This window comes from Notothenia rossii (assembly GCF_949606895.1).
Source record: "Notothenia rossii genome assembly, chromosome: 8".
Taxonomy (NCBI): Eukaryota; Metazoa; Chordata; class Actinopteri; order Perciformes; family Nototheniidae; genus Notothenia; species Notothenia rossii.
In genome coordinates this window covers 19,353,269-19,364,505 of record NC_136906.1, presented here as the reverse complement: position 1 = coordinate 19,364,505, position 11,237 = coordinate 19,353,269, and the positions used below count along the sequence as shown (strand labels likewise).

The window sequence follows — 11,237 nt, the reverse complement described above, 5'->3', positions numbered from 1 at the left end:
GAATACAGACAAATCATCAACGCTGTTTCGAAAATGTTTAGTTGTGAATTGAAAGCTACATTTAGATCAACCATCAACGCAGTTAGCAATAGATGACTGTGAATTGTTGTAAATTGAAATATTAGACCTAACTTACATTTCAATAAGCATTCAAATAATTGCTATTGTAAATATATTCTGCCTACTTAAAGGCTAGTGAGACACATGTGCCTGGCGGTGTGCGCAGATTTTTGTAATCTTTGGTGGTACTGAGGAGAGGGCCACTCGCAAATCCTGTTCAACAGAGAGGCGCGACCTCCTGTTGCTTTTCATGTAAACCAGAGAAGAGAATGCCAACTCACACAGGTAGGTAGTGGGGAAAAAAGTAGGTCAATTGCTTGGCGTGAGATTGTAGGCCAGGTCCATGTTTTTAAGTATTTACAGTTCTGGATTTCTTTGTTCAACAAATGAAAGCTGAAACAGAAATTGCTAATTTTTGCAGACTTGAAAGTACAATTCCGAGGTACATTTACTTGAGTATTTACATTTTATTATACTTTGTACTAATACTTCACTATATTTAGGAGGCAATTGTTGGACTAATAAATACATTTTTCTTACAGCAACAGTTATTTTACAGACTACGATTTTACCTATAAAATACATGATCACTTTATTAAATAAGATGCATTATCATGGATTAAAGTGCTAAAAGCTACTAGTAGAGAAAATAGTGGAAACAAGCGCCACCCAACCATACGTGACATTAAAGGATGCATAGATATACATTTATCGTTGAAAATATCATGGGATATTTTCTAATACAAAATGTGACAAAGTTAATTTATACTTTAAGTACTTTTTGCTGCATTTGTCGTAACTTTCTGACATTTTATAGACACAATTAACAAACCATTTATAGAGACTCATAACTTGCATCCCTACTTCAAACAAGTGTATTTGAGTACCTCACTAGTTCAACTCCTAAAGGATAGTCTGTGGCAGCAGAGCAGGTTGATGGTAGAGGGAGGAGACATCCAGCTAAACAGCAGGTACTGGGAGGCGTCATTTGGATAGTTTGTAATTAGATGTCTCTTCTTCAGAGATCCTGAGACAGATCCTTGAGAGAGAAGGGGCAGTCTAGTTGCTGCAAAACTTGAGTGCAATTCTTGTTCTTTTCTTCAGATACATTTGTGAGCCTAATTTTCTCTGCTCACATCTTCACTTCACACAGGACCGCAGACAACTGTTCATTTGGAAGGGGCTGCTTGTTGATATGCCTCTTGGTTACCCCTTTAACATGTGATTTAAAAAAAAGTGTTAGCCTCTTTTTTTTACATATGTGCGTCCTTGGAGCTGCAGCTACACACTGGAGCAGAACAAAGACGTCCTAAAGCCTTTTTCTTCTGTTACGGTAAGTCAATGTAATACATTTGAATGTAGACTGAATTGTACTGCGTTGGCATACAAAGTCTCACTCGGCGAAATAACTTATTGATTTGATAAATCCTACCAGAGAGTTGATTCTGAACAAAAGTATTTTGAAGTGTAGATACTTCTATATCTGTGAGAAAGGTATACTCGAGATTCTTGTGTGTGATGTCCTTGTTGACCTAATTGGGTTCATGTGTTTATGGTGTTGACCGTGGTTGTTGTGGTTGGATGTGGTTGGATGTGGGGCTAACTCTTCTGTTGACCGTGTGATGGAGGTGTGTTGACTCTGGCTGGTTGATGTTGACTATTGTCCTTTCACTGTTGACCTGCTATTAAATTCCAGCCAGGGGGAAATGTGCTACTTTCCAAGGAAACATCTGGTGTCAATACCCACAGCACTATGAAGACATAGTTTAAGTAACTGAATCATGTGTTGTTACTGCAGTGGAAACTCTAATCATGTCCTCTCCTACACTTCCAGGGTGTCCACAGAATCCATCACCTTCATGGAGAAGACATGGACAATAGGTTTGACTCTTTTTTTAACACTCTGTCTGGACATACCAGGGGCCGGAGGACGTAAGGAGGGGACTCATGGCGAGAACGCTCAGAAACGTTCTTCGCGATCTTCCGAAACAAAAGGAGGCCGTTGCTCCTACACTTTCATTGTGCCACAGCAAAAACTGACAGGTGCTCTGTGTTTGAACACACAGTCGTCCTATACCAACCAGTCGGAGGTGGCAGCGCTGCGGGCTGAGCTCAAGCAGCAGCAGGAACAGATGGAGAAGCTCCAGGGCAAACTGGAGCAGGAGGGGTCTCTTGCCATGGATGTAAGAGCCCTGCAAAAAGAAAGTAGCAGCATGAATTCACGCATTGCCCAGCTCTACGCCCAGCTGCTTCATGAAGTCATACACAAGAAAGACCACGTTTTGGAGCAGCAAAGGGTGGAGAGCCTCCTGCTAAATGCTACAACACAAGTAAGCAGATAACCTCACTCCTTGTCACAGCAACGCAACATCCTAATTGTAATCAAACTTATCCTTACAACATGTCAGGCACTGCAGGTGTCCAGTAACTACAGGGAACTGGAGAAGAAATATGGAGTCCTCACCTCCATGATGAACTCCCAGAACCAAATCATTGCTCGCCTGGAGAAGCAGTGCCAGAGCAGGGACACCACACAGGCTCCTCTGGTAGGGAAGAAAATGTGGTCTGCTTTTTGCACATTTATACTCGATTTCTCCACTGGAACTGACGATGGTATTTTGCTTTTGTGTTGGTCATGACAGGTGACAAGTAAACCACCAAAAAGCCAGCCTAATCTGGATCGTAATTACAGCTCTGAAGCCAAAGAAATTACCAATGATGTTCAAAGGGACCAAAGTGCTCTTCTACCACAGCAGGAAAAAACTGTTTTATCCCTCAACACCACTACAGCCAACACTCCTACAGACCCTTCCTTCATTAGTTTTCCTGTCACAAAGACACCAGGTATGTAAAGCACGACTCACAGCTGAAGTACTCGATCAGACTTCAAACTCTAAGCGTATCAATCTTCTGCTGGAGTTATTTAGCAGCTTAGATAAGCAGACGCTGAAAGAGTCAGTGACCCGACGGTAGGAGGCCTATCTCGCTGGGAATGCCTAAACAATGTCAAAAACCGCTAGAAGCTCTTATCAGAGGGACTTTTATAATGAAGACACTCTTGTGAACCAGAGCATTTGTTGGAGCTTCAAATGACACGACTAATGTATAGTTGGACTGGAATACTTGTAATAAAAAAGTAGAGGACGTCTAATAAGTCAAGAACAAAGGGACTCCACTTTGTGAGTGCCTCAGTTCTTGCTCAAAGTACAGACCAAAGACGTACATTGTCAAATCTTATGTAAACGAGACTAGGTATGGACTACTAATGCTTGTTGGGAATTAGGCATTTGTGTGGGAGATTTTTCTCCATGTATACATTTTCTCCAGGCAGATTATCTTATCTCTGTCACACTACTAGACACTAAGCATGTGTTGGGAGAAAAATGGTTTAGCTGTCAAAAGATAAGCTGGAGTTGCCGTGTATTTTGTGATCTTCCTGATGCTAAAATAAACACAATTCCATAAACTATCTATAACCGGCACCCTTGTGTTTTACAAAATTGTCGCTACTGAGTTTAACTCTGTCTTAAAGCAACAACGTTGACGAAGGACAAATCCTCAGTTACTTATTTCAAAGGTTTACTGTTAAAAAAAGAAAGGAAAAATTACAGATTGAGATCCGTTATGTCTGGATTTGACTTCTTTCTCCCCAAACACTCCAACCGAGCGCTTGGCTATATTAATACCTTATTTAAAGTATTTCAAAATAAAATATTATATTATATGACAACATATATCTGAATATTGCATTTCCTTCTCGACCCATACATGCTTATATCCTTTTTCTCATAAATCAGGGCCGTGGCGGGACTGCCAGCATGTCCTGGAATCAGGGGAGACCACCAGCGGGATCTACCTGCTCCGACCACAGAGTGCCAACCGCCTGCTGCAGGCCTGGTGTGAGCAGAGTCGAGATGAGGGAGGGTGGACGGTCATCCAGAGGAGACAGGATGGCTCTGTAAACTTCTTCAGGACTTGGGAACAGTATAAGGTGATTCTTAGCTTATTTTATTAGAATATTTGATAGTTAGCAACAAACACAAAGTAGCAGGCTCATGGGAATGTCATTGCTTTTGCAAATTAGTCATTAGACAATGTATTAAAGATCCCCCATGTTGTGGATCCCTATTCTATTCCTATTCCTTCTGGAGGGGGGCATAATTGTGTATAGTAAACGGCTTAGCAATCCATCCAATAGTTGTTGAGATGCATGTACCAATTTTTGTTTAAATTAATACGGTATAAATGAAAATGTGACCTGCTGCACTAGAGCTAGGGAAAAAAGACCTACACATGATGAATACTTTCCGTCAGAAATAACCCATACAATGTTTACCGGAAGTTGACATAGTAACCATGATTTCAACATTGTTGATTTGACAACATGACAACGTTGTCCTCGAAATTAGTTTGAGGACTATGGTTTTGAAACCTAAAGTTTGTCATTTCTTTTGTTAGAGGCATGTGGTTTTTCTAAGAACCAGAAATGACGCAATTGGGGGAACTGAGTATTCTGAACAAAACATTAGGCAACTAACCAGGTGCAATACAGTTTTTTAAACTGAAATCAAACTGTAAAATGGTAAATCTTCTAAGACAAAAACATTGAGAATGCTCCAACCTGGACAACCATGTTAGTGAATCACAAGACAGCTGCTTTTTAAACTTCAAATGGACTTTTAAAAACTTTTAAGAAAATTAAATTCATGCTCTGCTAAAAGAGACAAAAAACTAGAATTTTACATCATGAGCTTGAAAATGTCTTATGAGGTAATACATCCATAACATAATAGAATAATTGTATTCATAGACTTCTATTCAACAGGGTTATTTTTTACATCCAGTGGGATGCCCCCTAATGGAAGTCAAATCACTTTCACAGTGGCTTCACTTTTCAGACTCTGAGGTTTCCTCCTCATTAAATTGTTGTGTGGGTGTGTTACAGCAAGGCTTTGGGAACCTAGACGGAGAGTACTGGCTCGGCCTTGAACACCTCTACTGGCTGACTAAACAGGCTAAGTATAAGCTTCGTGTGGCTATGGAGGACTGGCAGGGCCGGCAGGTTTATGCTGAGTATGACAGCTTCCACCTGGAACCGGAGAGCGATTGGTATCGACTGCGGTTAGGACAATACCAAGGCAACGCAGGGGACTCCCTCTCATGGCACAACAACAAGGCTTTTACCACTCTGGATCGAGACAAGGACAGCTATACAGGTCTGTATAGCTCCTTCTGCTCCTGTTTCTTAGCTCTCTGTTAGTGTTTTGACTTGAACTGTTTATAAGCCTGTTCCTCCATTGTGCCCCCAGGTAACTGTGCTCATTACCAAAAAGGAGGCTGGTGGTACCACATGTGTGCCCACTCCAATCTGAATGGTGTGTGGTATCGGGGCGGACACTACCGCAGCCGCTACCAGGATGGGGTCTACTGGGCCGAGTTCCACGGAGGGTCCTACTCCCTCAAACGAGTTTCCATGATGATCAAACCCAAATAACATAGTTGCATTATAAATAATAAGAAGGACATAATGATGAACTGATGCAGATAAATGTAGAGGGCCTAGAGAATATATTTCAGTGTTATCCCTGTACAGTGTTGAGCCAGTGTGTTTGATAAAAAATGTCTTTATTTGTTGAAGAGGCCACTGAGTAACGTGTGTGAATCATGTTCTGTGTTGACACATCTTTCCGTTATTGCAATTTCCTGACAACTTGAATCTTTCAATTCAATTTGCTCTGTGCTTTTTAATAAAAAAATAAGCCTAATTAATTCCGTTGCAATTTTTTTATGAATGAATAGATAATATACTGTGAAGGTGACGAAAAATATTGAGGAAGAATAGTATGTTATATAGGGTTTTTCAAAGCACCCAACTAAGAGGAATTTGTGGTTATGGTGACATATTTCCGTTTTGTCTGGCAGTTTCCTGTACACTGGTATACTTTCTTTTCATCCCCCAGAGCACGTGTAACCGTCAGCAGCAGGTAGTCACCATACAGGCCAGCTCCGAGACAGCATTCATCTTATCCAGATACTGAAGCTGGACATCTTCTGGACCACCCTGAAACACACTTTACTTCTTCCTTCCACCTGGTGCATGCTCACAGCCTGCATGCTGCCTCTCAGGATGTTGGGCCTCCTCATGCTCATGCTTTCACTGTGTGGTGAGTGATAATGATGCTCTACAGGAGCTCTGTGTGGGTCCTAAATGTTACACCTCATTTTATGCTTGAGCTATAGATAATACTTACTACACTACTGGGGTAGTTTGAAAGGCTGCAGTTGTTACCAGTGCTGATAAGTAGACAAATAAACGGATTGATTTCCTTTTGTTTGGTTGCTTCAAAAGATCATCTAAAGAGAATCTTTAAAAGTGGAAGTTGTTGTCTTTGACTTTTCAAATATAATAAAGTTGGAAAATGTAATTGAATTTAAAAAGATAAGATTTTAAGTAGCAAAGCAATTTGAAATGATTGTGGCACAAACTTCCGCTATATCGTTGACTTCTGTTAACCATATTAACGGCAATGGGTGTGGTGGATAAAGAATCCCTTTTGAAATAAAAATGATTAATAACATTTTGGCAGATTAACTTGAGTTTTAGCAAAGCACAGATGTTTTTTTTCAAGACAGTACATAACTATCTATTTCTAAAAATGGAAGGATCCGGTAGTTTTTAAATCCTAAAACATCACACTACACCAAATAAATAAACGTTATCATACATTTTTAGGATAATCTATTTGTATTGTTGCCTTTTATCTCTTAGTTATAAAAACCTACATATTTTAGTGCTGACCTTACATTTCTGTATGACTATATCTGTGATTCAGCACTTTTGTAAATGATACCATTACAGACTCCTGTGAGCTAGAATTCAGCCCTACCCAATTCAAAGTATAATTGGACCACCAGAGAGCAGCACAGTCCTCTTTTAAATTCCATTAAAAGCATTACCAATTGTCCATCAACAGATTCAGACAGCATATGCCCCACTGAGCTCAACCCTCTCACTCTGGGTGTGCCCAGGGTCATAGAAAACTATGGAGCGTCAGTGGAGGTGAACTGCACCAGCACAGAGGCGGATCATATGGGGATGTACTGGAGAATTGGAAACAATGACTCTGGAGTTATCCATGGGGGAAGTTTTATCTCCCACTCAGTGTCACTGTCTGAATGGAATGTGACAGCAGAGTGCAGAATAAAGCTGAATGACACTCATGAATGCAGCAAAGAACTTGAAATCACCATATACCGTAAGTACATTTCAAATGAATACTACAACATTGAAAAATACGAAAACATAATGAAATAACTCCAGTATCTACTTTCTCTTTGATAGAGAATCCAAGGGTCTATCTGTTTCCAGTTAATCGTGAGGTGGAAGGGACCCTGTTCGAGCTGCAGTGTGATATAGATGTTGCACCAGTTCAAAACCTCGTTGTGAGATGGTTGAAAGATAATCAAACAATCCAGACATACAATTTCACCAACACAACCACAACACCTGTAATTGAGTCCTCTACTTTGGCATTCAACATCAGCAGGGCAGAACATGGAGCTGAGCTCAGGTGTGAGGCTCAGCTCGACTTTGGGTCACACGGACCACAACTTCCTGTTCATTCTGGCAAATACATCGTTTCTGTGAACTGTGAGTAAACACTCTGTTGTTTCCGGATAAACAGAATAATAAATTGTTCCATATCATAAAGTAAATATTTGAATCAATCAATGTGTTTAAAAAATAAATAAAAATACAAAGCCTTGATTTGCCTCTGCAGATGCTCCTGAATTCAAGAACACATCAGAGGATTTTTTTGTGCATGAGGGTGATGATGTGACCCTGAACTGTGAGGCTGAGGGGCGACCCCAGCCCACCTTTCATTGGAAACATGATGGGAAGAAATTATCTGATACTAATAATCTCAACATCACTAGAGTAAACACCAGTGGGACGTACATCTGCTCAGCAATCAATTCTCTTGGAAACATAACCAAGGAAATCCATGTTCGTGTAACAATGAACATCCCAGCAGCCCCTGCAGTCATAACAACCCCTGCAGTCATAACAACCCCTGAGCCATACAAACCTAGAGGTAGGATACATTCCTGTGTCCTTTTCATGAGCTTACATGATTCAAATGTATCACTAATTATATGTGACGATCACCCTGTTGCTAACTTTAATTATGTTTTTTTAATTATCGTGTACTAAACTTAAGCGCTCATTAAACATGTTTTTTTTTTAACAGCAGGATGCCCACTAGTGTTGACACCTGCGAAAATAGTTGTGAGATTTGGAGATCCAGTTTCCATTAACTGCAGTACATCAGCTGCAAGTATTATAACAATGGGCTGGGAGGTTACAAGTGGAGACAGAATACATAACAGTACTTCTGTCACCTGGAGTCTTGAGAAAGTGGAAGACTGGAGCATAAAGCCTATGTGCTTCGTTACTTATGAAGAGAATGGCAAGGAACTACAGTGTTCTTTGGACCTGAACATCACTCTTTATAGTGAGTACAAGTCTATAGATACACCCTATCTTCTGTCTTTATCCTGAGGGGAAGTAATGATGTCCATTGCTTATAGATATTCTTAATTGTATACATTTTGTGACAAGTGACACTTAAAAAGCAAGTAAATATGGAATATATCATGGCATTTGTGTGTGCATATTTGGTGTATATATTTGATTCATCCATTCATTCATTACATTTGTATTTCTGTGTCATACTAAACATTTAGCTAATCTCACATGAGTTAACAAGACACCACTATTTTACATACATCTCGTCTTGCATATACAAAACACGAGGAAAAGGAAAGAAGCCCAAATAAACAACATTGGTATCCTAAATTAGCTGTTCCTATTATTTGTTTTAACTATTAAATATCTCCATATGTTTCAAATCAGTCTTTGTGCATCATCCTAACATCTATATCTGAACACCTGGGATTGTAATTTTAGGGATATCATTTTGTTTTGTTTTCAACTAAGTATTGTCCCTTGCTTTATTTTCAGAGACTCCAGACATTGTGTCAGTCTCTGCGTCGAATCCTGGGCCAGTGATGGAGGGCACAGAGATCCAACTGAAATGCGACATCATTAATGTGACTCCTGTGCAAAACCTCACTGTGAGGTGGTACCGTGGAACGGACATTTTGCAGACAGATGTATTGGATAAAAACAGGAAGATCCCAGTAAACATGTCATCTATTTTCTATTTCACTGCTGAGAGAGATTACAATGGAGCAGAATTCAAATGCGAGGCTGAGCTGCAACTAGAAACAAATAGACCTGACCTTGGTCATAATTTAACCTCATCACCTTACACGGCTATGGTGTACTGTGAGTTGTCCTCTTATATATCTATTTTTGTATTTTTCTTTACTTGCTAAACACACCCTAACAATCAGTTTTGCTTAATGTATGCTGTGTTTCTTTTGTAGATAAACCACTAATCAAAGCCTGTCAGGGTCATATCGCTCGTGTTGAGCATGAATTCAGTTTGGACAAGTTTCCCTGTCAAGCTGATGGGAACCCTCCACCAATCTTTCTGTGGTACTATGATGGGAACATTATCAATGCATCTGAACCCCTCACCAGGACTCAATCAGGAAAATACACAGCAGAAGTTTCAAACCGTTTTGGCAGTAGCAAGACCTCCGTCGATATCACAATCGAATGTGAGTGAATGAGACCTGCCTGATTGTATACATGTTTATGTTTAATTTTCCATCATTTATTTTAAAGAATATTTGATTAAATGTTTTACAGATGGCCCCACATTTACTTGTGATGATCACTATGAGGTTAAGGTGAATAGCAAGCTGTGTGAACCAGAGGGGAATCCTAAGCCGGACATCAAATGGTTCAAGAGTGGAACAATTGTGGATTCCCCCTGGCAAAGCATGACAAAGAACGATAGTGGATCTTACATGATGAACGCAACCAACAGCCATGGAACAGCCACTCATAAGCTACAACTTGATGTTCTGTGTAAGTGTTATAGTTTGTAATGCACAAAATAAGCCTTAGTATATTGTTTTGTTGACAGTGATTTGGGATTATCAATCATATTACTTCTTCTACTCAACACTTACCATTCTCTCTGCAGTTGCCCCTGAGATCAAGGAGGGAACTTACAGTAAGGAGGTGAACTTGGATGGAAATGTGACTCTTGACTGCAGTGCTGAGGGCAACCCTCTTCCTGACCTTCATTGGAACTACACCACTGCAGAGAATGTGAGGGAGACCACCAGAGGGCACCAGAAGAGCCTCACCATCACAAGAGCCACGTCTACCAATGCTGGTTTTTACATCTGTGTTGCCACGAATAATGTTGGGGAAGTGACAAGTACTGTCACACTGATGATGAAAGGTATCAGTATTGACTATGTACAGTGAAGTGGTTTCTGATGTTAATGCTATACATAGGTTGTGGTGGGGGTGGGGGGGATTATTTATTGAATCAAGAAGTAAAAACATAATTCAATGAATTTGGTTTTATCTTGTTTGTTTTTCAGGTAAAATCTGTGTATTTTCTTGGAGATTCCTTTGGTGGTTGCTGATTGGATTGATCGTCGTCGTCTTCATCGTCATCCTCATTGTCTTTGTCCACAAACGCTATAAAAAACATGGGCGATATAGTTTTGTCCTTGACAGAGCCAATGATGGTTCAGATATCCCAATGGCTCCTCAGTCTAACGGGACTACAGATACAGTGTAACATACTTCTCAATGGGTAAGATGAAACCAGCCAATGAACTCATTTAATTAAAACGTAACCAGAAAAGTCATTCTTGCCATCTATATAATATGTTTGTAAATATTGTTTTTAAATGTAAACGTTGGTGTGGTAGGACGAGTATAGGTTTTCAGCAGCAACAAATATGTACAAATTCTTAATCAGGAGCATTTGTTCGTCAAGAAGTGCTAATAACAAAGCCGGTGTATTATAACATTGATTATTTTTTTCAAATGTGTGAATTTAATCTTAGTATAATCAATTTTTCTATCTCTGTTTCTATTCTTAATAAAGTTACACAAAAGCCTTTGATTATGTGTTGTGTGTCTATTTGGCAACTTCATTGCTTATTATGTATGCTAATGTTGGTTACATCAAAGAGTAATGTTCTTTTAAAAACATTGTTCTACAGCTACATAAAAAACA

At 39.7% G+C, this 11,237-nt stretch overlaps 2 protein-coding genes across 4 annotated transcripts; both read left to right on the top strand.

The window, feature by feature from the left end:
• The first annotated feature begins 1,129 nt into the window (after positions 1–1,129).
• angptl6 (angiopoietin-like 6) lies at positions 1,130–5,825 on the top strand. 2 transcript variants are annotated; one of them, XM_079643000.1, is made up of 7 exons: positions 1,130–1,393; positions 1,895–2,390; positions 2,469–2,606; positions 2,703–2,904; positions 3,858–4,051; positions 5,006–5,276; positions 5,370–5,825. In XM_079643000.1, the coding sequence occupies exons 2-7, from the start codon at positions 1,920–1,922 to the stop codon at positions 5,552–5,554; spliced, it is 1,461 nt and encodes a 486-aa protein (XP_079499126.1). In that variant the 5' UTR covers positions 1,130–1,393; positions 1,895–1,919; the 3' UTR covers positions 5,555–5,825. The 2 variants fall into 2 exon arrangements, with proteins under 2 accessions (XP_079499126.1, XP_079499125.1); XM_079642999.1 differs by lacking the exon at positions 1,130–1,393 and having other exon boundaries at positions 1,712–2,390.
• A 201-nt stretch (positions 5,826–6,026) lies between these two features.
• Positions 6,027–11,123, top strand: LOC307014813 (vascular cell adhesion protein 1). Of its 2 annotated transcripts, none has more exons than XM_079642998.1 (10): positions 6,027–6,224; positions 7,035–7,316; positions 7,403–7,711; positions 7,842–8,156; positions 8,316–8,576; positions 9,086–9,412; positions 9,514–9,750; positions 9,842–10,063; positions 10,182–10,445; positions 10,591–11,123. In XM_079642998.1, the coding sequence occupies exons 1-10, from the start codon at positions 6,158–6,160 to the stop codon at positions 10,791–10,793; spliced, it is 2,487 nt and encodes an 828-aa protein (XP_079499124.1). In that variant the 5' UTR covers positions 6,027–6,157; the 3' UTR covers positions 10,794–11,123. The 2 variants fall into 2 exon arrangements, with proteins under 2 accessions (XP_079499124.1, XP_079499123.1); XM_079642997.1 differs by having other exon boundaries at positions 8,313–8,576.
• Positions 11,124–11,237: the final 114 nt, after the last annotated feature.